This window comes from Zeus faber (assembly GCF_960531495.2).
Source record: "Zeus faber genome assembly, chromosome: 15".
Lineage (NCBI taxonomy): Eukaryota > Metazoa > Chordata > Actinopteri > Zeiformes > Zeidae > Zeus > Zeus faber.
In genome coordinates, this window is record NC_137194.1 from 18,175,349 (window position 1) to 18,202,766 (window position 27,418).

General features: G+C 46.4%; 2 protein-coding genes across 3 annotated transcripts in view; one reads left to right on the forward strand and one right to left on the reverse strand.

Annotated features, from left to right (window-relative positions):
- LOC307240981 (protein phosphatase 1 regulatory subunit 3A) overlaps positions 1-27,418 on the reverse strand; it is a 354,017-nt gene that overhangs the window by 147,720 nt on the left and 178,879 nt on the right. The window lies entirely within an intron of this gene.
- Positions 284-27,244, forward strand: LOC307241010 (segment polarity protein dishevelled homolog DVL-1-like). Its single transcript, XM_080014958.1, has 15 exons — positions 284-696; positions 6,261-6,330; positions 8,172-8,293; positions 12,655-12,773; positions 16,824-16,962; positions 17,135-17,228; positions 17,635-17,704; positions 17,817-17,956; positions 19,201-19,277; positions 20,028-20,095; positions 20,199-20,276; positions 20,971-21,105; positions 21,592-21,759; positions 21,892-22,107; positions 25,665-27,244. The coding sequence occupies exons 1-15, from the start codon at positions 527-529 to the stop codon at positions 26,174-26,176; spliced, it is 2,178 nt and encodes a 725-aa protein (XP_079871084.1). The 5' UTR covers positions 284-526; the 3' UTR covers positions 26,177-27,244.

Genomic DNA, 27,418 nt, shown 5'->3' on the forward strand with positions numbered 1-27,418 from the left:
ACACACACACACACACACACACACACACACACACACACACACACACACACACACACACACACACGCACACGAATAACCTCGTTTTCAAAGAGCGCAAGCGCATTGTTCGCGTCGCTCGGAGGATGAAAACAAATGGCACGGAACCCCCGCTAGATGGCAGCACCGCCCCGCCGTGGCCCCGCCGGGGAGCAGCTCCGGTCCGGGCTCCGGCGCAGCGCAGGGACGCGGACCGTCCCTTCCTGTTTAGAACCGAGCCAGCCACCGTACCGAGACGCACCGGGGAGGGAGCGCGGCCGCCGCGGAGAAGGGAGGGAAGAGAGAGAGAGAGAGAGAGAGAGAAAAACACAAACAAACACAACAACAACGCGATAATGTCGACGCTTATGTCAAGGTTATTTATTTCCCGGCGCGCGGCACGCAGGTTTATTTATTAGCCATGATGTTATTCTACGGGTAGCTCGCAGCGCGGCAGGCCTTTCCACTCGTTCCTTCCCAAGCGTCGGTGTCCTCCCTCCCTCCCTCTCTCATGGCGGAGACTAAAATCATTTACCACATCGACGAGGAGGAGACTCCTTATCTGGTCAAACTGTCCGTGTCCCCGGACAAAGTCACGCTGGCGGATTTTAAAAATGTCCTCAACAACCGTCCGGTCAACAGCTACAAATTCTTCTTCAAATCCATGGACCAGGATTTCGGGTGAGTGGCCACCGCGGGGATTTTATCCGCGTTTGTCCGGTTTGGTCACAGTTCAAACGCGACCGAGTGTTGTTGTTGTTGTTGTTGTTGTTGTTGTTGTTATTGTTGCTTGTTTTGTAATCAACCCGCAAACTAGTGTTGTGATCCGTCCCTTTCCGCGCTTTTGGCACCTGTTCGTTATCGCACGCAGGTCCGCGGTGTTCCAGGTGATCTCGTTGTGCTCGACCCGGCCCCGGGTGTTGATAGTTAAGAGTGTTGTTCCGCGGATCAGACCCCGCGTTCGGCGTCGTGTCGATACACACACCGCGCACGGTTCACGCAGACGCCAGGCGAAGTGCGTCGACAAAGCGCCCACATGTTGTGGTGCCAGCTCAAGTTCAGGATCCGATCTGACAGCTGAGGTTGCGGATCAATTTCCACACAGATCCGGCTTCACGGCTGCGGGAACATCGCGTTGAAAGTGCCAATAAATAGAGATAGGACCATTGCGTTGCAATAACAGGTGAATAGCATTGCCCTCCCTCTATCTACATGCTTTACAGGGACACACACGCTGGCAGATCCGGCTGTGGTCGATTTTTAGAGTGATGTAGAAATGTGTTTAAAAAAAAAAAAAAAAAAAACGACATTAGTGGGGAATATGTAGAGTTAAAACAGCACCATTTTATAAATCACAGTAGTAAATCAGAAGATGCATACAACATATTTCACATATTTATTTATAAATTCTCAAAAAACAGCAAAGCCTGTCCCGACTATTTGAGTGTCCAATTAATGCTGGTGGATATACGGATATACAGGTATTTTGTCCTCTTAAACCACACACACACACACGAAAAAACACAAGCAGGGTTTTTTCTTTTGTGACCAATTGTTCGGTACATTTTCCTTTTCAACCTTTAAAAGACCAAAGTAAAAACGTGTCACCATCTGTCAAGTGGCGCTCGTCAGTGTTTAGCATAATATGAAAATACAATTTCACGTGTCCAAATAGGTAACGTCAGAAAAGCCTTGTGGTTTTAAGTATATTTTAGACACTCAAACACAAACCTATGACTTGGATGTTTTAATTACCGTCCATGGTCAAACAGCAGAATATCTATCTATCTATCTATCTATCTATCTATCTATCTATCACAAGAAACGCTACAATCATCTCATAATATGTCTAATATGTTGAGTTTGGGTAGAAGGAACTATATGTCTAGGTTTAGGATAATTCATCAAAATAGGAGATTTTCCTAAAATTTTAAATGTATAACATGACATGTAATGCACCGTTCTGTAAATGCCGAATCTATGATAGAACTTTTGGATTCTGCGACTCGGTCTGAGGGAACCTATTGTATCAGGCCTCTGAAAGGGAAGCCATATTTATGTCAATGTCTGTTTCTCATTCCATTCTGATGGCTCACTCATTCTCTCTCACGCTCGCACGCACGCACGCACGCACACACACTTAGAGAATACAGTACAGTGCAACACAGCAAAGTGGCGGAAACGGCAAGGCAGATGAGCGGTTGCCATAGAATAACGCGGCGTAGATGACCTTGCGAGGGGAAACTGGTTCTTCCTGGGGGCAGACGAAGCTCTGTGTGCCCTGTTTTCGTCCCGGCTCCGGCTTCCTGCCCCTCTCACACTGTGGGCCCGGCCGCTCACTGGGCCTCAGGTGATCGACAAGCAGATTATGGAGACAAACGAGACATGTTTGCTCTTAGACCTCAACATGGAGACGTGTTCCTGTGTTGCTAAAACACCGCACTGACAGGCAGGGCCCGCCCGGCTCCCATTTGTACGACCAACAAATCATGCACAATGAAGCCATGAATCGGATATCATCAAAGTGACGTGATTTCACAGATGCCGTGAGGTTGGAAAAGGCATCAACAACAGTCATCTCTGTCCGCAATCTTTATCATTGAACCACGCATAAATGCATTATGGTATATGAGCGAGAAGGCTACCAGAAGGATTGCAGCCCTTTGTGGTAGCCATTGCTGGCCGCACTGCGAACACACAGACAGAATGTCTGCCGAATAGCTGGGGAGAAATAAGACTGCTCAGCAGAGAGGGAAAACATCAAATCCCTTGCAGTTATAGACAGCGTTTGAAATGTAAATGAGCAGCCAGTGCAAGGTCTTCTCTCGTGGACCCCCTGCTGCGCGGGTGGAACCAGCCTCTATTTATTGGATTTCAGAACCATATTTGCCTTGGCCATTTTGGCACTGGAAGTGAGAGCCGCACAGATTTGATATTTTCCTCCCCAAATATGTGTTCTCTCCACTTAGGTGTGGTCATGCATTGACTGTAATGCTCAGGAAGCGGTACTGCAGCAGCCGAGCGATGCCGAGTTCCTTATACAATCCGTGTACTGTAGGATATGCCGTGAACACGGGCTGTGGTATTCCCTCCATACAACAGAACAATAGAATGAGGCGATTCCATTTTAAGTGGCTTATCTGTCATAATACTTATATGTTTATCAATGGAAAACGAGATAGAATAAAAATGAGTGCTGCGAGTGGTATCCACTTGCAGAGGGAGTTCAAGGTGATAATAGCATTGTGTTATAGTGTTTTGTCGCTGCCACTGGTGCTAAGTGGGTCCAAGCCCTCACTACGATGCTAGTCACAGAGGCTCACTGGGGGCTGAGAGAGCAGCCAAGACGAGGAAAGAAACAGCCTTGTTTGTGTCTCTCTAAAAAGCGGGGGACTGCGAGGGGGGAAGGCTTCCTTCTCCTGAGACAGTCTTGCTAAGCCTCATTACCAAGAACACAGAAATCTGCTATTTATTTGCACAAATATGCATCTGCTCATGCGCTGCATATTCATATTGTATTATTTATTTGAAGAAAATGCTCGGAGGATCTGTAAAAGGTTATTTTCAGGGACACTTTTGTTTTGACTGCAACACTGAAAGTTGCTGGAGCCTTCCTGATCCAGCACGATGAGACTGTTTAGCGTCTTTTAACAGTTTTTGAAAATTCACAATTCTAATGTAACCACCAATATTTTGCAGCTTTATTTACAGCAGCATCAGCTCCTCGGAGTTGGTGGCCTCCCGGCCAGCATAGGTTCGGCCCCTCCTGCCCGCTGATAGCTGGTTTAGGCTCTAACTAGCCGGCCCTCGGCTCTCTCACAGCACATAAACAAACATGTCTAATCTTCCACAGCTACACAAATACATTTTTCCCAGCAGTGTAATATTCTGCAATTACCCCGCTAAGTCTTGTGCCGTTATCCTGTGAAATCTGTTAAAACCTATTTAAGCTGTCAGCCTTTGAGAAGTCAGCGCTGTTCCAGCAGCAGAGACCAGACACATGCCTTTCACAGTTTTCTAAGCGCGCTCGCGTGTTTTTCGCCCGTGAGTGTGTGTGTCCGAGTGAGTGAAAGTTCAGGGTGGAACGAATGCTTCCCATCGTATCAGATGGAAGCCCAGAAGAATGCAGGCCGTGCATATTTTACCGTGGGCCGTAGACGTCACGTCATCCAACGTCCCTGGATTTTTTATTTTTTTTTTTCAAGTTCCGGTTTGTTCGTTGCGATGTATCTATCTAACAGACAAAAGGTACTGTACATCTAAATGGTTCATCTCTTTTCATTGTCATGCCGGTCTCAGTATTGGGTTTTTATTTCCAACCGAGTGCACTTTGGACATTTTTTTCAGTTCAGTGGCTTAATCGCTGCCTACATTTTGTTTGTGCAGACCACTCCCACATCCTCACAAGTCACCTTCCAGTTGGCCGTGCGGCTGGAGAGAGGATGCGAGCGCTTCCTACCTAACAAGCCGCCGGCAGTCTCTGCTCGCCACCCTCCCTCTTCCTCCCCGAGGTGGAAGAGGCCGCGGCAGCACTCTCTGTGGTCGTTAGTTCCAACCACGAGGCGGTGTTATCTCTGTCCACCATTCCCAGCTAAACAGCTCCCAGAGCAGTGGCACACATCGAGACGCAGACCCAGCTTGGCAAGCCATTTAGGGAGCAGGAAAGTTCTGGCAAACCAGAATGTGGGGTGTGGGGAGGAGGTGGGGGCTATAAATCTATAAAGCCGCTGTCAGAGACACTGCTGCATAAAATTTTCTTAGGCTTTCCTGCTGCTCTCAAGTCGCTCCCTTTTCATTTGGCATGTTCAAAGCCTAGTCACTAATACGCAATCTCCATTCAGTCTCTGGGAGGCTTGATATCACCAACTCCAGGTAATTCCTTTGCAGTGAACCAGAAAATAAACAGTAGACAATACAGCGACAACACGGGTAAAAGTACACATTTTCTTAGTGTGAGTGTGAGTGTGTGTGTGTGTGTGTGTGTGTGTGTGTGTGTGTGAGTGAGTGAGTGAGTGAGGGAGATTTCTTTCGCGCAACTTCCCTAACTTTGCGCTCACATCGGCACACTTTTAAGCTTTGAGCCAGCTCATCTCCTAGCCCCGGCGCTAGCTCCGTGCTACAAGGCCCTAGCAGGTGTGGTGACCCGTTCCTGCTGAACTGCACCCCAGCGGGTCAGGGGTTAACTGGGAGGTATTTTAGTTGGGAATTTACAGCCTGGGACAAGCACACGGAGTCAGGCTCCTTCACTGGATCTCTCTATTAATACTCTCCCCCCCCGTGCCCCCACGCCCTTTCACACAGCCCCGCGTCTCGACGTGCCAACTTGTACATGCGTGATAATTAAGTTTTAGTTATCAGTGTCATTGATGCTATCTATCCATCTATCCATCTATCCACACACACACACACACACACATATATATATATATATACTTTATCATTATGACAATATCACCTTATAATGCACAATATGGGTTAGTCTTCGTTAAGTTATGGATCATAATAACGTAAGAGGACTCAATCTGTCAGCTTATTAGGTAAAAAAATATGAGAAGCTATCATACGTTCAATTCCCTACGATTCTGTCTGTCCATTTTGTACTATGCACATGGCAGAATTGACACACACATGCGCAATCAGATTTACATTTATGACCATTTCTAACTGTTTTTTTTCCCCTATACTTGGCTCACCCCACACCAGAAAGCAGGAATGTAGGGTGAGGGGTGAGAAATGATGGCCGTGGTACTTTTCCACAACATCAATGTGTGTCACAATATCTGCCTTTTTAAATTCGATTTTCAGGAACCCTAACTGACATCATCCCGATATATAAAAAAACAAGTATGTGGCGATTTCAAATATGAAACAAAATGACTATTTTAAAATTGTATTATCGTATCTTCCCATATCATCATCATTCATTTGGCATCGATATTGTGTATTACACTATGGTGCCAAGTTGAACTTTTAATCATTTTTCTGTTGTCCCCCCCGGAATCTGTCCTCGTACCCCACGTTGAGAACGGCTGTCCTATCACCCCAGTTATTCCCGATGTGATCAAGAGTAGAAGTATATGTAGTTCTGACAAATAAAATCCACCAAATGGGTTCCCGTTGCTGCAACCAGCTGTTTGCAGAGATTTGGACTTCATCTGTTCTTCATCTGTTAAACAAGTTGAATGTTTCTTTTTTGCTGACTGGGATCATGGACACTGACCCACTCTGTCCCCCTCCCCCCACAGGGTCGTCAAAGAGGAGATTTCGGACGACAACGCCAAGCTGCCGTGCTTCAACGGCAGAGTGGTGTCCTGGGTAAGTGAGATGGATGGTCCTCCTCCGCTGGCTGCTCGCCCGGCTGCGCGGGGCCGGAGCGCGCCGAACAGATACGTGTCCGCGCTCGGCCGCGGTAATCGCAGCCACGTAACACATCCGCCGAGCTCTTTTTTAAACACTTCTGGGCTTAATGCGACTGCCGAGCCCGCAAAGTGCAGCGGTGAGCGACGCCACTTGGATCTGAACTCTGCAACCGTTATGAAACACGCGGGAATCGGCGGCAACTGCTCCCGACTGTTAAAACAAGACACGGAACGCCGGCCGCTGCATTTAAGGATGATTTACACATGGCCTCGGGGCCCTAACCCAAATAAATTCCACTGACTGAGCCTCGTACTTTTTATTCCGCTGTGAGCATTTCCCTTCACACTGGATCCTCGTCAGCACTTTGTGTTCCAGATGTTGATATTAACATAATACTTTAATCAAAACCTCTTTCCACAGAGCGGTCAGATCACAGTGGGAAGTGTGGAAGGAGTCTGAGAATAACAACATCGACGTTTCGTTTAGTGGTGATCACCACCACTAGGAAAGATGCACTTGTAGTTTAGTGGATCATGTTATATAATACGATAATATTGGTAATATCTGAATATCTATTGATTTATTGATCTGTTCCAGAACACGTACAGTAGTGAAATTTCACTTTGTCGCTGTATTAATATTCTATATTGAATTGTCATACCTTTGTTTGGGTTGATTGTAGCCGACAAACGGACCTGGATCCTGGTTCGGATATAGGGCAAGCACCACCCAACATCCCATTTTGATATATTTCGGGTCCAAATCCCATAAATGACTGAGCCTTTTACCTTTTGTTATTTTTGTCTTATTTGTCTTATATTTTATTTTTCATTTCCATTCTGTCTTAAATCCGTCTTCAATTGCGTTTCTTTTATGCTACCCACAGCCTACCTGTAAAGCACTTTGAAACAGTACGTTTTAGAAAGTGCTTTACAAATAAACAGTCTTACATTATGTCTTACATTTAAAATACAATCATGTATATGATACTGTGGAGCAATATTTCTTTAACCTTGCTCTCAACCGTGTAGGATTGGGTGATAATATACCTCTCCATTTAGGCGATCATAACCCAGATATAATATTCTCGTCTCCGTATCAGATTTCCACGCGCTTCCTAAAATTGCTCGGACCGAGCAGCAGAATAAAGGTCAGATCTCTGTCAACCGTTCTCTGGCGGAGAAAGCTAATCAGCACGACGGCGGGCGCGACCTGATCCAGGCACGCGATGACCAATATGAGCTGGAAGCGGCGCTGGCCCTTCCCAGGCAGACACACTGCTTTTACATTTCATTGTTCTGACTCGGAGGAAAGAAGAGACGGAGCGCCGGTATCTGGGGGACGTCGGGCGTCGCTCTCTGCACCCGCACGCGGGAGAGGGAGAGCGGGAAGGCTTTCTGCAGCTTCGGCGACGCTCTCAGACAATATCGTTTCATATCGTTTTCCCTAAAATACACTAGAGCCGCAGCACGCGTCAAATGTTCAAGAACAATGACTTGATTTTCTGCTTTTTTGACGGATAGAAGCTCAACCGGAAAAAAATCAATTGTGTCAATCATTATTTTTTTGAAATAATTGATCCTGTCTCAGCGGGGCTCATTGTCAGCCAACACTATAATATATACTATATTATACTATACTATACTATATTAAAGTTTAGTATTATATATACTATATTATATTATATTATACTATACTATATTATGTTATATTATATTATATTTGTTTGCCTGTGATCATCTGAGCTCTCACCCCACCTCCCTCTCTCTCCTCCCACCTCTCTCTCTCTCTCTCAGCTGGTCCTTGCAGAGAGTGCCCACTCTGATGGAGGATCCCAGTGCACTGAAAGCCATCCAGAGCTGCCCCCTCCCCTGGAGAGAACAGGGGGCATCGGCGACTCGCGGCCCCCCTCCTTCCAGTACGTACTCGCCCGCGCTGTTGTCACACACACGCACAATTAGACACCAATGGCCACACAGGCGGAGCTGTCAAAGCACACGAACCTCGTACACCTGCTGACCTTTCGTATTCGCTGCGTGCCATATGTGCTAATCAGAATTTGGAGAGCCCATCACAGAGATCCGACCCACTTGTGTGTGTGTGTGTGTGTGTGTGTGTGTGCGTGTGCGTGTGTGTGCGTTCCTGTGTGTGCCTGTGTGTGTGTCCGCTTGCCTGTGTGTTATCATTAACACTTACGTGGGCGTGTGTGAATATTTTCGCTAACGGGCTCTTAAAGCAATGGTCCGCACTGCGAGGCGTTGGCCTACTCATCTGTGGAAGCATCAGTCATGACGCTCCTCCAGCGTCGCTGATTCTAGAAATAGCCATGATAGCATAAACATCTTCAGGGAAATACTGGCCCTCAATGCGGTCTATTGTGTTCCTCCGCTAAGAGCCCCCAGCCGTACCCAGTTTGATTCTACACAAACATGTTGCCTGCTCCCAGACTCTCGGAGGTGGGAATGTTTTCTGCAGCCATCGTGACCTTTATTCCTTAAAAAAGACAGATAAGGTGCTCCCAATGCTCTCCACTGAGAGAAGGCCCAAATGCTAAATATAGTGAAAGCAGTGGTGGGGGGCAGGCCGCGGGTGGGGGCAGGCCCAGCGCCACGAGGGGGCAAGCCCAGCGCCGCAAGGGGGGGGCTTTGCCCCCGCAGTTGTATTTTCTGCGCCCCCCCCCCCCCCAGTTAAATTTTTATGTACCCTATCACAGATTCCCAACCACCAGGCAGCGGACTGGTGCCGGGCCGCAGGCGGGGCCATGAGAAGGCGGGTGGGAATTTCTTTTTTTTTTTTTTTCAGAAGCAATCTCATGATGGCATATCAGTGCCAAAATCCGCGAGCTCAAATGAGATCCACACACGCGGAAGGAGAGGAGCCGTGCGCGCAACTCAAACAGCCGCACGGCCTTATTGTTTTTGCGAGCGCCTTCACTCGCACGCAGAATATCTCCGTTCGTGCCGGGAATGTCCTGTAGCCTACAAGGAGAATGACTATGATATCGGTGCCCGCAGCGCTATCGGAGCGATTTTTTATTTATTTATTTATTTTCTCCAAACAAAGCAAATAAAAACAGCGTTTTTATTTTATATACATTTAATTCCTAATGGTGACCCCCCCCCCCCACAAATCTATAAAAAGATTTGCCCCCTCGTCATTTTTAACTGCCCCCCAGTCACTTCATCCTGGCGCCGGGCCTGGGTGGGGGTGTCTGGGGTTGTTGCCATTACGGCACCGCAGCAATATGGCCGGTGTTCTATATTGAGAACGTGCCGTGTGTCAGGTCTCAGTATCTCTTCATCCGGTCTTTGACGTCTCGGCTGTTCCGGCCGCTTCCTGCTGTTCGCTCTCAGCCGGCCTGATACTTTTATTGTTCCCTGGCCTCTCTTGCTGCCACTGCTGCCACCTTGTGGTGGAAAGTAGCAGCGAGTCTGCTTTCTTTACCTCGCTCACCCACCCTCCCCCCTCTGCACACACTGTTTCCCTCCCCCTCCCCGCTCTCACTCACCCTTTCTTTCTCCCTCTTTGAGCCAGACGGCAGCCTTTTTCTCCCCGAGACGTGGCGTGGTTAATTCCCTATAGACAAACCTCCTCCATTTCTGAAACGAATCCTGTCCCCCACTCCTTACCTCTCTCTCGGTAAATCGCTGGAATGTTATTACCACTTCATTCCGTCTTTGTGCTGTATTCATGTATTTCACGTGTCCGTCAGTCTGAATGGCCGTGTTTGATGAGAAGACAGAATAGGTGTTTCAGAGCGCGGGCAGAATTGATGTGCCTCTCCACGGTAATCCGGATTAACGGACATTTAAAAAGCATCCATCTCCGTTTCCCGGGAGGGAGGGGGTGAGCAGTTGGCAGCAAAAAAAGGGGTGTGTGTGTGTGTGTGTGTGTGTCTGTGTGTGTGTGTGTGTGTGTGTGTGTGTGTGTGTGTGTGTGTGTGTGTGTGTGTGTCGGGGGCTGCTGCTGCATTTGTTCACAGCTGCAGAGTGGCGCACCGACTAATCTCCCCCAGGATCAGCAGGCCTCCTGCCCGGCTGGATGCAGCCAGGGAGCGACAGGCAGCCAGAGAAGCAGGCAGTCAGCGCCTCTTTTGTCCATCAGCGAACACACACTAGCCTGCCAATAACCGCCGCCGCTCATACAGCACATACATTTCATCTGAGTGGCGAGAACGCTGCTGTAGCGTAGGGTGCCTGCATGCAGGTGCTGACCAGGTGGGGCTGTTAGAGACGGAGACATGGTGGCCTCGTCGAGCGATTTCACCCCCCCAAGTGAACACCGCCTCCCCTGGTGCTTCTTTACTCGGCATTGATCATCACGGCCTGATTTAAAAGAAAAAAAAAACAAAACAAAAAAAACACACCTCATCTCCGGGAGGATGTTTAGTTTAAGTGCTCCAATGTGTCAGGTGCCTCATTATGTCTCTATTCTCCTTGATGTGTTTTACTTTGTTTTTTGTTATAGGCCATGAATACAAAGTGTGTGTGTGTGTGTGTGTGTGTGTGTGTGTGTGTGTGTGCGTGTGTGTGTGTCTGTGAATACAAGAGTGTATTTAATGTGAGTGAATGTGTAGTTTGTGCGTGAGCGTGTATATCATTTATGCAGATGTAGGGTGTGTGCGTGCGTGCCAGACAGTGAGGCAGCGTTGAGCGCAGTGTTCTCACAGGCTTCAGGTTTCTGCGGTGCACGGCGCTGGCTGCTCGAGTCCCTTAACCCTCGCGCCCGAGGCCACAGCCTCTGCAGCCCTCAGACTGAATAACAATCTGCCCCCGAGCTCCTCCAGGACCCCCACGCCCTGCCCCGGTCCCAAGTACACACACACCACACTTCCCTTCTTTACATTCTCTCTTCATTATTCACTCTCTCCTCTCCCTCTTTCATGACCGTGCCACAGGCACCATCTGGGCTTTCAATAGGGCTCATTAATGCTAGTATTGTGCTGAGTGGCTGCCTCTCGGGGTATCTGGTCATTATTGACACTTTGTGAAAAACACATCACATACCACAAAACAATTAAACTGCTGTTTTGGCCAGAGGGGCTGAATTTGAAACGCAGCCAGAATATGAGATGCATATTTCCCAGAAGGTTGATTAATAGCTACATGGATATTATGGCAGACGGAGGTGGAGTATATTGGAGATGGCTACGGACAATTCACGAGCGTTGGGTCTTGCTGCTAAATCGTTTAAGGGTGTGTGCGTGTGCGTGTGTGTGTGTACTCCTCTGTGTCTCGAGAGTAAGGGTGATTTGATATACAATGACTAAGTAAATATATAAAGCAATTTAAAATGTGTGGTCGAGTTCATATAACTTTTGATGAGCACTGTCATTACTTACATTTCGTACATTATAACCTTATTTCCCCATCATGTTGTGGTTTAAAATAATCACCTCAATCAGCAGTTCTCAACATAAGGTCTAGGGACCCACAGGGGGCCTTCCAGTGGCCAGGTGGCCAGGTGTTCGCCAGCAAAATTTTTAATACAGGGTCCTTAATGTCTTAAAAACCAACAATCTAAATTTTAGGCCTTAAAATGTCTTAAATACAATTTGGACAGGTCTTAAAAAAATGTATTTGATTATGTTAGATTAAGTTCATGGATGCAAGCAACTTGCTTTTCGGCGAATGTCGCTTTTTCCACGTCAATTTGGGTGCTTCGTGTGATTTGTCGAGATCAGAAAACTTTTATTTTTTTATCCGTCCGAGAGAACAACGCCATCCATGATCGATTAACTAGTGCACCGCTGCTCTGGTATTATGTTAGAAGACACGGACACAGATCTCTGGTTGGAAGCACGCCAAAGCAGGAAGTGACGCTGCACTCATGGGAACTCGGAAAACTGTAATCTGTGTCAGTAGTCCACCACAAGTATGTTTCAGACCTGTGGGACTCATATCCCTTCATATCCTTCATACGTTTTTTTTTTATGCGAATATAGATGTCAAATAGGTCTTAAATTGTATTCATAATGGTCTTAAAAAGTCTTAAATTAATTTGTGCAGAAACCCTGTAATAGTTAAACTGCACCATTAGAGAATGTACAGCAATGCTTGTTTTGATCTTAGTTTCATAGACAGGTATTGAAGTTTGGACTAAATCATATCCAATAATAAATGAAAGCAGAAAATACTTGACAAATGAACGGGCTGTAAAGGTAATTGTTGGTTGCAGCCCCAGTCGAGCCACAGCCAGACATAAACGCAGAGATGTGTTTACAAAAGAAGTGACTATGATACTGACGTTGGTGCTATCGTGTGTGTGCGCTTGTTTCAGTGCCAATGCGGTGAGCAGTCGGGACGGCCTGGACACGGAGACGGGGACCGAGTCCCTCCTGAGCCACCGCAGGGAGCGCGAGAGGGAGCGCGCACGGCGGAGAGCGCGGGAGACCGAACGTGAGTGCCACCGGCGCAGGGCAGCCGCCAGGCCAGAAATGCGGCTGACTCCCGAAAATGCAATTACCTTGTCATTTCCATGTTATCACAATTAACCGCCATTTAACGTCTTCTTCCGGATTAAGCCGCTTCGTCTGCTCACCCAAAACATTGGGAAGACGGCCACAGACAGGCATGTGGGGGTCACCTGCTGTGTGTCCCTGTGAGGGGAGGTGGGAGGGGCACTAACAGGCAAAGCCCTGTTGCCTCTACTCTTTCTACAGGGCGGCCGACAAAACTTTCCATTCTCTCAACTTCTCAGTTTCATGGCTGTTCTCCCTTTCGGGCACTCCACTCTGCTCCACGAGGATGAAATACCGACGGAGATGAAAATAATTAAAGGGCGTTTCTTTATCACTCTATTTTCTCTCTTAATCAAGTATAAACACTGTGTGTGTGTGTGTGTGTGTGTGTGTGTGTGTGTGTGTGTGTGTGTGTGTGTGTGTGTGTGTGTGTGTGTGTGTGTGTGTGTGTGTGTGTGTGTGTGTGTGTGTGTGTGTGTGTGTGTGCGTGCGTGTGGGTTTTTTTGGCTGTGGTCCCTCCGCTGCTCGACTGCAGTAAACTGTTCAGGTTTCCTTTTGGAGGAGGAGGAACGCTCCTCTTTCCAGCCCTGGGGGTCTTTGGGGACAGACATACACACACACATACATCTGTCTGCTCAAAGGAAGAAGCACTGTATCTGGGGATCCAGGAAGTTGTGGACAGCGTACTTGTAGCTGCGCCTTTGTGATCACTGTTGATCAACATAATTGAGATGAATATTTTATTACTCCTCCGTTGCCTAACCACCAAATTCTAAACGAGTAGTATCAGCCATACCGTGTTCTGATCCTATTACCGCTACTGAACCATAGTTTACCTTTCTTCCATGAGAGACATGTAATGCTTGGGTGGTCCAAAAAGGATTAAAAAAAAAAGGTGAAATATCAAGTTATTTCTCTTAAATATCTAAAAGGTTTGACAAGGTTCTTGGTTTCAGATTGTTGTTTTTTTTAGTTTTTTTTTTTTTTAGATAATTCTCTGATATATCACCCTACTTTAGACCAAGACCCAATAACCGTATGAGTGCATTCCGTGTCTGGATTTACGTCATGGAATAACAAGCAAGAAGCTTCTATGGCTATGACCGTTCTATTTCCTCTGTGCCCGCAGCCAAATCCTTTATCTCCTCCTTTCTCTACGCATGTGTCTACCTCCACCTGCCTCCGCTTCTCGTCTCTTCACAACACACCCGGCTCCGTGGATCCCGCACTCCAGGCTCATTAACCAGGTCCTCATTAATTCAGGCGGTGCAATTAGCATCACAGACTGTTATCGCGCTGAGGTGTTAGGCGGAGAGAACGGAGCCGTAATTGTGTCGCGCCTGATAACAAACTAAATTGAGGGCAGGTATGTTACGGGAACAAAAGCCTTTGAGTTGCTTGTAATGAGGCTGATTGTGGCTGCTCTCATATCGGTCTTGGTGTTGTGGTCCCATTGTTTAGGCCGCAGCGCGTGCCGCTCCACTCTCCCTGAGGAGTCGCCACACATCCGCATGGACTTTGCCCCCGTCCACATCTTCATTTGACCGTCCCCCGAAAAGGTCCCGAGAAGACAGAAAGACAAGTGTCTGTCTCTCGCTACCTCCATCATCCTCTCTCTCCTCCTTTCGTTCTTCCTCTCCACATCTCCCCATTTGCTGTTTTGTTAACTCTAATTAATTGAAAGCGTCTGGGGCCCGGTGCTTCCTGGTGAAGATGCACTTTGATGGCTCTCCGCTCACCGTCTCATATAATCTAATTCCACCGGGCCGGATTGGTTTAGCAGCCGCTGCTGCTGCGGTGTGTCGTGTCATGGATTACGAGCAGGGATCGAGGAAGATCCGGTAGCGCCCGCTCCTCCTCGCTTGCCCGCAGCATCAGCAGCAGGAATTCCCCCGTCACATGATCCGTTGCGCTCTGAACACGCTGCTCTGCCCGTGTGAAAGAAAGTTCGTTTTCCAGCGAACGGAGCAGGCTGGATTCTTTAGGGCTCAGGCTCCAGGTAAACATATCCCTTGCCTTCACTCTGCGCTGCGCGTCGGCGGGCGAAAGGATGAATGGCGCAGGGGTTTGGGACAGGCAGATGTAGGAGCCTCAGGGCAGCACGGTGGCGATGGGAAGGGATTTGTTTCAGGGCCGCAGGTATATCCTTTTTTTCCAATTTATTTATATATATTTTTTAAACCTGTTCAGGAATTCATCTGAATCCTAAACACATGATAAACAGAAGAGCCATTGCATCGTCCCATTCTGGACTTAAAGGTGATGAACCGAAGGACTCGGGTCTATATTTCTGCATCAGCGCCGCACATACAAGCAGCTGTGTGATATTTTCTTATTTAAAAGGGTGAAACTGTGACACTAAACAGCGTGCCGGCTCAAATCCCGGAATAAATCTGGACAGGCCATTTATCCCAACACCCACGTGTGATTGTTCAGAAGCAGATTATCATATACGCTCCATCTGCTGGCGAGCCGCTGGTGGGAGGGACTGAGGGAGGTAGTACTTTTTGCAGGTTCTCGGATTGCTCAGTTTCTGTGTCTGTTGGATGAGGGACTGCATTTGTCCGCCGTGGCTGTGGTGAGAGAGAAAGAAAATTTGTTGTTATTTATTTATTTTGATTCCTGAGACATTTAAAGTTGACACATGCTTATTTAGCACTTGCAGTAACTTCAGTTTTCTGTTGCTATTCAGTGATTTGCAATCAAAATGGTGTTGCTCGTTTCAAACTCCACGAGCCTCTCATGTCTTCTATGAATAGTTAATGTTGTTTATGTTTTTCTATCTGTAGGGTTCATGTGCCATTAATAATTATTCATTCCCATAGATTTATCTGATAATTGTTCGGTTTATCTAAGGATCCAAGCCACCAGTGCAGTTTATGTAAAGGAGATTATAAACCACTATGTTCCATGGCTTTCATCAAGTAGCAGTGTTTCACGTCAGTCTATAATGTCATGGTTTTTGAAGTACTTTGACGTTCATGGACACTTGACAGTAGACAGTGTAGAAATACAATTCCGCGCAAAACATTACAGAATTGTATTTATTTTTTTAAACATTCACACATCGTCTTTACTTCACCATCTACCTGAATAGGTGCATGTGCAGTTCAGTGTGTTTCTCTGTCTTGTATCTGAACTGCAGAGTAGGTCAGGCAGGGGCCAAACAGTCTGGGGATCAAGGCAGACTTTTCGATAGGGACCTGAACGGAGCTCAACAGCTTTAGCAGACACGGGCGGGGAAGATCTGGTGCCCTCATTAGGTTTCTGGAGTGCGTGAGATAAAATGTCTGACTGAATCCTGGTGCAGGAGCGCACCACCCCTCTGAATGAGCACTTAGGTGAGCTTAGCGTTTTAGGTTCAGTGATTTCTAGGCGGCACCGGCCATGGGAACAACCACGCTGCTGGAATGTTTTTCTTGCTGCCGGCAAACTCGATCTCGGGCACGCCCGCATCGCCTTGCGAGACCCTTCCAGCGAATCCGCTGTCACCCGGAGACTGCACCCCCTCCCTGGCATTGTACGTATGGAGATTAAGTATTTGAAATAAGGTCAGATGTTTGAGTGAACGGGGGGGGGGGGAATAAATCAAATGAAGACATAAATGTCTGATTCCGATTTATTTTATCTGCAATGATTTCTTGATCTCTTAAATTGTCGTGTTCTGATGCCAGATCCATCGAGCAGGAAGCAGTCCTTGTTTGCTGTCACTTCACTTTCACTCATTTCATACTGGTGCAAAGTGAAAGTGAAATTCTCCTCCTGGTTCGAAACCTCAGTTCTTGTTTACACTAATGGCCTCTAGTGGATCAGTATGAGACACGCTCTGCGTCGTCTCAGTGGCTCAGATGAGGAGCTTCCCCTCCCTCTAATTCAGCCTCTTTCTTTTGACACGGGTTCGTCTGCCATTCTCGCTCCTTCTCTCTCGGAGAGCGAGACGAGCAATCTGACCTCATACCTGACCCTGTTCTGTCGTCTCCTCCTCCAGTCCCTCGCATCAACGGCCACTCGAAATCAGAGCGCACGGCAAGGGACTCCGCCATGGGCTACGACAGCGCTTCGGTGATGAGCAGCGAGCTGGAGTCCAGCTCCTTCGTCGACAGTGAGGAAGACGAGGACGCCAGCAGGTACTTCCTGCCGGATCTTGGTCTCCTATGTAGACCGTTTCGTTCTGCAGCATTCCTGTTTTACCTGGCGTCGTTCCTTTAAACGTTGTGTTTGATTCTTGTCTCATTTTGATGGTTTTTTTTTTGTTTTGTTTTTGGATGGTCTCTCTCCTTCTTTCCCTTTGTGCTTCAGACTCAGCAGCTCCACGGAGCAGAGCTCCTCGTCTCAGTTGATGCGCAGACACAAACGCCGCAGACGAAGACACAAAGTTGCCAAAATAGACAGGGTGAGCGCCCTCATATCACTGCAGCCATTTAAGTTTCAACTTTCATAGATTTATGAGTCAAATGTTCAGCAGAACACTTTCATATCAGCAATGCAAGGCTTAATCTTCAATCCATTCCCAACATTGCAGAATAAAGAAAAATAGTAATATAAAGTGACAGTAGGCATTAATTATGTGCAAGATATATACACAAATTTAATTATTTACAAAAAGTAAGCACATTTAAATAAAGTTGAAAAATACATTTAAAAATGAGCGGCTATGCAGGATCCAAACTTCAGGAACAGAAGTGCAGAGCGCAATGTAAACCTTTAACCTACGCTTGTTGAAAAACCAAATGAGATGTTGATCGATATGAATGCAACGCCACCGTGATCTTTGTGTTCTCCACCTGCTCTTCCTGCAGTCCTCATCTTTCAGCAGCATCACAGACTCCACCATGAGCCTTAACATCATCACTGTCACGCTAAACATGGGTAAGCCCTTCGTCTTAACCTCATTTGAAGACACGGCTGTTAACATTTCTGCTCCAGCTGAAGGTGGCACTTTACCCCAACACCTCTCTCCTCCTGCCCCCCCCCCCGACAGAGAAGTACAACTTCCTGGGAATCAGTATTGTTGGTCAGAGTAACGACCGGGGCGACGGGGGCATCTACATCGGCTCCATCATGAAAGGAGGAGCCGTGGCCGCGGACGGCAGAATAGAGCCTGGAGACATGCTACTCCAGGTACATTGAGTTCAAATCCAAGGCTGGATTCATTGTGTATTTATTTATTTATTTATTTATTTATTTATTTATAGGTAAAAGTGGTCATCCGTGCAATTATGTCGAAGTGAAAGGCAGCACCGGTGAATTTGATAAATCAGCATCACCTTGTTACGTTCATTAAACGGTGGACATGGATGAGCGTTCACTCAAGGAAACAGCACACTCAAGACAAAAAAAAAAAATATCCCCACCCCCTCAAGTGACCAAGAAAATGAACAAATCAGTCGATCGGAAGACGGCAAGCATTCGAGAAAAGAATTTCAGCATCTTACAGTGACAAGTGTAAACCAGGATGAGGGAAAGAAACAATGGATTATGGATTCCCACTTTAAACCCCTTGGCTCGACTCTGCGCTTTTGAAAGACGGCTGATTTTTCTTTTAGGTTGGGGAACTGGGAATATGCTGATGAGGGTGCACCAGTGTATTTCTGTCTGATTACTTTTGATGTTATTAATGTCTGTAGTGCTTTGTTATTCCCCTTTGCCGTACTGTGTTATGAGCCGTTATTCTGCCTCTCCTGTTCCTTCCTGTTGCTGTCTCTCTTTGATCTCCGTGTGGCTGCTCTCTGTGGCCACACCCGATGCAAAACCCAAGGTGATTGCGTGTCTCCGCCATTTGCAATTTTATATATATATATATATATATATATATATATATATATATATATATATATATATATGTATATATATATATATATATATATATATATGTATATATATATATATATATATATATATATATATGTATATATATATATATATATATATATATATATATGTATATATATATATATATATATATATATATATGTATGTATGTATGTATGTATGTATGTATGTATATATATATATATATATATATATATATATATATATATATATATATATATATATATATATATATATATATGTGTTTTTATTAGGCGTGTGTGGAAAAGCCTACCAAGAAATGGAGGGATTAATATATTAATTGTACACTTGGAGAAAACGGCCAGATATTTAAATTGTTAATTTGAAATGGTACAAGGACTGGAAAGAGCCAGCCAAGGTTTTCAAATCGGCAACCCCTGATCGCCAGACGAGCTGCGTTCTTACCTTTTTCTTGAAAAAATGTGCAATTGAGAAGCATATTGTGTAGATTTTCATTAGAGGTCATGCTGATAAATTGGTGTTTTTTTTTTTTTGTTGTTTTTCCCAACCAGGTGAATGATGTGAACTTTGAGAACATGAGCAACGATGACGCAGTGAGGATCCTCAGAGAGATTGTTTCCAAAACTGGGTAAGGAAAGATCTGTTGCGCGAAGAAACCCCGTACTTACTGTGGTGGGGTTTGACATCATTGAACCATAATATCCCAGTTAAAAGCAGAGTCTAGATGACATTAATGAAACCCAGCGGTTGAACTCTGTCTCGGATGATTGGATCTGAATAATCGATTCCCTCTGAGCAGCTTTGATGGGCTACAAAGTGATGTTTCACCGCCGTTATAATTTGGGCATGCCAAACAACAAACCGGAGTGATGTTGGTTCTTGAGGAAGGGTTCATTTTTCATCCCAGGCCCTTAATTAAAATGTCGGTTCCCCGCATTTCTAACTGTTCGTAGCACAACCTCGCTGAACACTTTATGATTAAGAAACGTACTGCTCTGCTGTAGGGCGTGTGCTTCGACGCTGTTCAATGGGGCAGACAAGCCTTTAAAAAACACAAAACAACACAAAAAAAAAACAGTCACTCATTTTCAAAAGCTGCAATTGCAGGAAGGTGGAAGTGGCTCTAATGTTAGCGTGGATGTAGCCGAAAGAGCCGGTTTTAGAATTTGCAAAAGTTTCAATAAAAACCTGATAAAAATGCGCTGTTTGCAGCCGTTTTTCAGGTTTCATAATCATAAAGCGTTCAGCGAGGTTATGCTGTGAAAAGTAATAAATGGATGGAAACCTGCATTTAAAAATGTCAAATCAATCCTGTTAAGGGGTGGACTCGGGATGTATTTTATTTTAAGTCTTTTTTTTTCCTGTATTTCTATTTCAGTCCCATTAGTCTTACTGTTGCCAAATGTTGGGACCCCTCTCCAAGGAGCTATTTCACCATCCCTCGTGGTAAGGTGTTTTACCTACAAAGTGGATCACAAACCAAATCACAATAACTTCAGATGTCCCCTATTAGATATGTGATCACTGCTTTTATTGTTTTCTCCTTCAGCTGAGCCAGTGAGGCCTATTGACCCCGCTGCTTGGATTTCCCACACCACTGCCCTGACCGGCCCTTACCCACACTATGGTAAAAACTCACAACCAATTCAACCACATAAAGGTGGAGGTACACATCAGAAAGACGTCTTCAGAAACAAGATTAGAACAAATTGACGCAACGATCTGGGTTCCTGCGCTGTTCCAGGCTTGTTTTTTCGGATCTGCAACATTCGGAGTATGGTTTACATATACAGTACCGTATCTCCTCAAATATAAATCTGTACTCAGATATAAACTGCTAAACAAGGCTGAATCTGAGTCGGTGTGTGTTGTTTTGTTTTTTGTTTTTTTTTGGTCTCCTCCAGCGCTGCACTGCGCCGTGTCGGCCCCCCTGTCTGTTTCCCTGTGTTTTTATTTTAGATCTATTTGTTTATCATTGGTTTCTACTTGTATGAAACAAACATTTTAATCCCGACCGAGGAACGTTCCGCCTTGGATCAGGACATTGCATTGCGTCATGCAAAGCCAAACCACTGCCCCACCTCCTCCCACTGTCGCGTTCTTATTGAGTTCTTATTGAGTATTTTGCTGACGGCGTTCTGGGACATGTTCTCCTGTGGTTCTTAGGCCTTTTTAAGTGTACCTCCTGCTCAGGCCAGCGCGCTGACTCAGATGTAGTGTTTACACAGCGGAGGCACTAACTACATTGATAGCTTTGACGGAAGAGACTTTTGAAGCTGTGCAGTGACGTTTGCTCTCTCTCATAAAATAACCCCTTGCAGAATTTGATGACCTGCCCCTGTCAGCAAGTAAGACAGATATGGCGACCATCGTCAAGGTGATGCAGCTGCCAGACTCTGGTTTAGAGATTCGAGACAGGATGTGGTTGAAGATCACCATCGCCAATGCCGTCATAGGTGAGCAGGGCTTTGAGATACACATTCAAACAAATTCCTGTTACGACGAATTGGAGAATTTAAAAAAAGTTTCCTTTACGATTACAGTGCATTTTATCAGGTTAGGCTAATACCAACATCTTACATTACGATACCTTTAAAAGTGGAATCAGCATTTTGTCTCATGCTGTATTTAGACCTCATTTACATCTTCACTACATGTGTGATACAGATTGCATTTTAATACAAGGTGTAAATGAGGTGTTAATGCTTGGTAGTGTTTCATCTTCCGGCTCAGTTGCCCTTCTTCTGATCAAACTACTTTTTGCAAAAAAAAAAAAAAAAAAGACGTAGATGAAGAATTGTTTGGATAAAATATAGGTTTTTATGTAAATGTATGCATGTCATCATAAATTCATATTCAGTTTCATAAAAGCCTGTTGTTGTATTTCGTGTGTGTGTGTGTGTGCGTGTGCGTGTGCGTGCGTGTGCGTGCGTGTGTGTAAGGCGCGGACGTGGTGGACTGGCTGTATTCCAGAGTGGAGGGCTTCAAGGACCGCCGGGACGCCAGGAAGTACGCCAGTAGTCTGCTGAAGCACGGCTACCTGCGGCACACGGTCAACAAGATCACCTTCTCAGAGCAGTGCTACTACACCTTTGGGGACCTCTGCCAAAGTACGACTCGCCTCTAGTCAACCGCCGGGTTGTTACACGGCTGTTCTTGGAAGAGTTGCAAACGTACTCATCTCTGAATGTTCATCTTTCTCTCTTTATCCATTCGTCTATCTCCACGCTTCCTCCAATCAGATATGGCGTCTCTCAATCTGAACGAGGGCTCCAGCGGCGGAGGCTCGGAGCAGGACACCCTGGCGCCCCTCCCTCCCACCAGTAACCCCTGGCCCCTGGGGGGGCAGCCCTTCCCCTACCCTCCCTTCCCCTCTGCCCCCCCCAGCTTTCCACCGGGGTATTCAGACCCGTGCCACAGTTTCCACAGTGGGAGCGCAGGCAGCCAGCACAGTGAGGGTGAGTGACATCCAGGAGGTGCAGCGGGGGTGGCGGGGGGCTCCTTTGAGGTTAATCGCTGGCCTTTCCTTAATTGACTCACTAATTTGACGTCATTTGCAACTCGACATTATCTCTGAACTGAGCAGTCGTGACATTAGGTCAGTCCAAACGTTTCACAGTTTGGACTTTGATTGTGCAGAGATTTCTGGCACGACCCTTGAATGTGTGTCAGTTTTGGTAAAATATCGGGCTCCATCAGCATGCAGGGAGAAATGTTTTTACGCCACACCGTGCTGCTTTGTTTACAACCAAAGCACAGGCAGGCGGAAACGAAGCCACGACTGGAAATACTGGTGTAACATCCGCAATTCCAATTTCAAATGCGGGACTGTCAAAAAGAAAGCAAAGGTCCTGCTAATTCTGAGATACACACCGTCACCACCTGGTTCAGCAGCATTTAATGTCCTTGTTTGTGGCCTTCTGGGTAACGAGACAGCGACAAATTGCCTATTTTTCCACTAATCAAAAACCGTCCTGTGTTGTCAAGGTCAATCTTGAGCATCTTGAGTCATGCAGTGGACAGCTCTGCAGTACTGGGTGTGTAAACCTGATCCAACAAGGTTGAGATGATCAACATCAGCTCCATCCTCTATCATTTCTCGAATGATCTTTCGTTTTCAGTTCGAAATCAAACCTGGCCTCATGTTGTCTTATCTCTGCATGTTATGTGTGTATCGGCATTGAGGGAGAGTGGCGTCATCTGTGTTTTCTGTTTGACGGTAGTTGTGAGTTGTGTATCTGGGTGACGGTAGCAGTGTGCTACATAAGGCCGAGTCAACCAGGACAAATTGAGATGCAATTTTCCTTTTATTGTATGTCTTATATTCATACTCTATTCATCGTCAGTAATTCATCAGACATCGCCATGTCCGGATTTTAAAACATGATTCTTTCTCTCAATTCCATTGCATTGCAATTACACTGCAACTTCTAAAGCTTGAGTGGAGAAAAAAAACAAAATAGAAGATAGATTATTTCAACCCCCCCGCCCCCCTTTTTTTTTTGTTTTACCATTTTAGGGGACCTATTATGCTCCTTTTCAACAAGTTAACATATGGTCTCTGAGGTCCCCAAAACATGTTTTTGAAATTTTGTTGTTGAAAATACCACTCAGATTATGCATTCGAGCCATTGTAACATGCCTCCAAACCGCAGTGTTGCAAAACAGGCTCTTTTTGTGGGTGGGGCCACCCTCCTGAGGCCCCTAGTTGTGAGTCAATGGGGTGTGAGCACCAGTTCTGGGTTGTGTGAGCCAGTTGGGTTTGAGCTTTACTCCGGATTCCGTTGCATTTCTTTGTTTAACTTTCACTTATTTCACCTTCTCGGTACACTAAAATCTGTTTCCCAACAAATTTGAGGCGAGAAATAAGCAATCCAGCTGCTGAACCTTCACTCATATTCGATCTACAAGGCCTCATCTAACAGTTAGTTCCGAGTTTCACCACGTCGTCCTGAGCAGCGCAGACTTGGATCACTGAAGGATACAGGCGGGGCTTGGGGCTTTTTTTTTTTTTTCATTCAATTACAGAAAGGTCTGAAAATTGAATGAATAAACTAAATACATCTACGGTTTTGTTTGGAGAAACGTGGTCGGATCGCCTCGCCGCAGCCTACAGTACAGTCAACCTACCATGGACAGGCACACAGCAAATACTTACATTTCCATCGTCTGCAGTTTTGTCACGGGGAGTTGGTATTAATTCCTCTGTCTTTTAAAATATTTGTGCTGGGATCTAAGCCAACAGAGCGGTTCCCATGCTAAGCTCTTAGCTTCGATGCTGGCGGGTCCGGTAAGGCTACAGTCATGGGTGGAGTTATCGAGATGGGGAGCGGTTCTAATTCTACTGAAGCCCAACGTGACATAGGGTTGCGTCATTTCAGGACATGTTTTCTGAAATGGAAAGCTCCCAAAAAACTAGCTGGGTTGTCTTATTTCAGTTTGTTAGTAGATCCATCAGAGACCAAAATGTATGTGCACAAGCACTGAAAAAGTAAGTTTTGCATAATAGGTCCCCTTTAAATTAATGTAACAAGTCTGTACTGTGGTTGTTTCTTCTTACATTTACGGACAAGCCGTAATGGGCAAAGGTGTATCTAAGGCTTTAAACTTGTTTGTGTGAGTTTGTGTTTTACATTCTTGAAGGACAATGCTCCCACAGCTCAATGGCTTATTTCACTTTGATGCTTTCCATTTCCATATGGGCGACAACACTAATGTAGGTTTAGGTTTATAGGGGCTAAAAGCGTTAGGGTCGGACCACAGTTGTTTTAGCGGTAAGGAGTGACTTGGCCGGGAGGTGTGTGTAATTTTGTTGTTCCCTCTGTTTCTGCTGGGCAACGGTAGACTGAAGGAGGAGGTAGTCCCAGGACACTGGGGGAACCGGTAAGCCAGCTAACCCCCTCTCCTCCTAATCCGCTCTCCTACTCTCAGCCCTCTCGATATTTCTCCCTCATTGTCTCACCACTCCCCCCTTCTCCCCCTCCCCCACTCTTGTCCTAAATCCCCACCCGGACATTCTCCACCTCGATAATACGGTTGTTGTATTTCCTCTACCACTCCCATGCGTCTTTTGGAGCTTGTCCGTGTGTGTGGCTCTCCTGACAGTCCATCCTCCCCTCTCTGCTCCTTTGGGCATGCGTTCATACTGTGCTGCCTGGGCCGCAGTGAAAAAGCTGCATGATGATGTGCGACGATCATGCCGTGGGCTTGTGCCTTCATTGTCACCAGCAGGCGGCGATCATGGACCACTTTACCCAGTACTGTTGGGCTCTTGAGGATTTCATTGTGCGCTGTGTATTATTGGTAGGGGTCATTGGTAGAACCTGCAGCAAATTAAAGGGAGGAATCCATCAGATGGTCATGTTTGTCCTCGATTGTTGACTATTGGTCCTGGATTGCAAATCAGACTAAAGTGTGATCACACCTTGAACAAGAATTTAGATATACCGCATCTTAAAATTGATTTTAGAGGGCTGTCTCAATGGTTACATAATTGCCTGATCATAATTATTTCAGCGGATCAAATTGTCAAATCATTCGATTCAACAATCATATTTCCAAATATAAGGGTAATTTTAAGCCAATGTTAGAAATGTTGCAATGAATAAAATGCAAATTAGGTGTGTTTTCTTCAGTTGGATTGAAGCGAATGAAAACTTTTATGTTCCAATGTTCAATTTCAAGAGGGAGCTGTTCCACAAAAATATTATTATAGCTTTTAGTATTATCACTCTTATAAGCTGATAGTGGCATAAAATGAACCAAAAAAAAACAATTACGTCATCACAGTTTATCAATGCCGTGATTGTGACAGCCCTAGCTGGACTGGAATCGGTACTCTGTTGTGAAGTGTACAGTGGGTTTCTAAATTTTTCATCATAATGTTGTTCCCCCCCCCCCCATTGTGTGACCTTCTGCCTCCAATGAAACTCTTAACTCAGCATTTAAATGATAAACTGTCGAGTAGGAGATGCTGATTGTGTCGTAACAGCATTACTTTCTTTCCCGTCCCAAGGCAGCAGAAGCAGTGGATCCAACCCCAGTGCTGGGAAAGGCAGACGTTCCTCCCCGCAGGAGAAAGGCCAGCGGTCCACATGCAGCGAATCCGAGCCGGGCGTCCGTGCGGCACGGCGCTCCGCCAGCCAGCTGAGCCACCACAGCCACGCCCAGTCCAGTCACAGCCATGCCCGCTCCTGCTTCAGCCACGCCCAGTCCCACAGGAGCCACGCCCACTCTCAGAACAACCATGGCCCCTTTGCCTACAACCACGCCGCCTTCCCACAGCCCGGGCCCGGCTCCTGCGCCCACAGCGACCGGAGCCACGCCTCGTCCTATGGCCCCCCGGGCCTGCCCCCCCCGTACTGCCTGGCCCGCCTGGCACCCAAGACCTCAGTCAGCAGCAGCACGCCGCCCGGGGCCCCTCCGGGCAGGGAGCTGGCCACTGTGCCCCCCGAGCTCACCGCCAGTCGTCAGTCCTTCCAGCACGCCATGGGCAATCCCTGCGAGTTCTTTGTTGACATCATGTGACAGGACAGTGCCTTTAAAACTTGTTCAGCACAAACCCGTTCCACTAACTATCCCCGTCTTCAGGATGTAGACGCTGGCCTCGAAGCCTCGGTATCATCGCCCCTGCTGATGTCAAGGCAAAGGATTATGGGTACTGAAGAGCACAACCAGAGAGAATCCTCGCTCACACACAGTAACGGCTCCACCGTTAAACAGATTAAACACGGGGGGAAAAAACAGCTCTTTTGTATCGATGTGACGTGTACAGTTTGTGCTGTGAGTGGTATTCGATGTGGTGATCCTTTACCCCCCTTTCACACATGCGCCTACAAAAGTGACAAGATCTCATTCATCCTCGATGGCAGCCAGTGACATCAAGCAACATCGACATCAGTGTCATCAAGCAGCAGCGCGAGGGTGAGCGTAGCGACAAAAGTTGAGCTCGGTTCAGCTTTATGCAAATGAGGCGATGACACGGTGAAGCAACAAACCAAACTTGTTGGATTGGTTAGGAGAAATAAAAGATTGTATATTAAAACGATCCACTGTGGCCACACGCGGGCTCACAAGAAACGGCGTTGAATATGCAAATCAGGGGATATGCCCACAAGTGGCAGGCTGTGGTAGACACAGAGACAGCTACAGCCTAACATCAGCAACAAGTGTTTTTGTATCCGCATGTGTGAACGGGGGGTTAGAACCGACACACAAACGGCGTATGTTCTACCTGTACTCGAAGAAGACCATCCTTTGTTCAACCAAGATCCTTCATGGCCCTGCTCAGCCTGGATCTCAATCCCCAGGTCCAGATGCAGTGTCAGAGGCCTGGCCCGATCCGAGTCCCCTCGCAGTGGATCTTCTCGGTCTCTCACCCGTTCACACGCCGCTGCCACATTGTGGCACGTCGCACTAAACCTCCGCCCTCCATTGACGCATTTCCGCCATATGCATATGCATAATGAAGTTCTTACTTGCCAACTAGTAAATGCTCTTGTCAGTTGACAGTCCTTGTGTCCAGTCTCATGAGGAAGACTCTGAAGCCGGCTATTATTCTAAATAGATGGCACACTGCATGACTGTCTCAACTGCTTTAAAAAGAAAGAGAGAACTCTCTTGACTAATTTTGTTTTTAAGTATGAAAATATTTGTTGTTTTTTTTGGGGGGGGGGGGGGGGGTACGGGGACGGACTACCATGCCAATGTTCTGGTGGAAGAATCCATACACTGGATACATTTTTTTTTTTTTTTTTTTTTATGTTATTT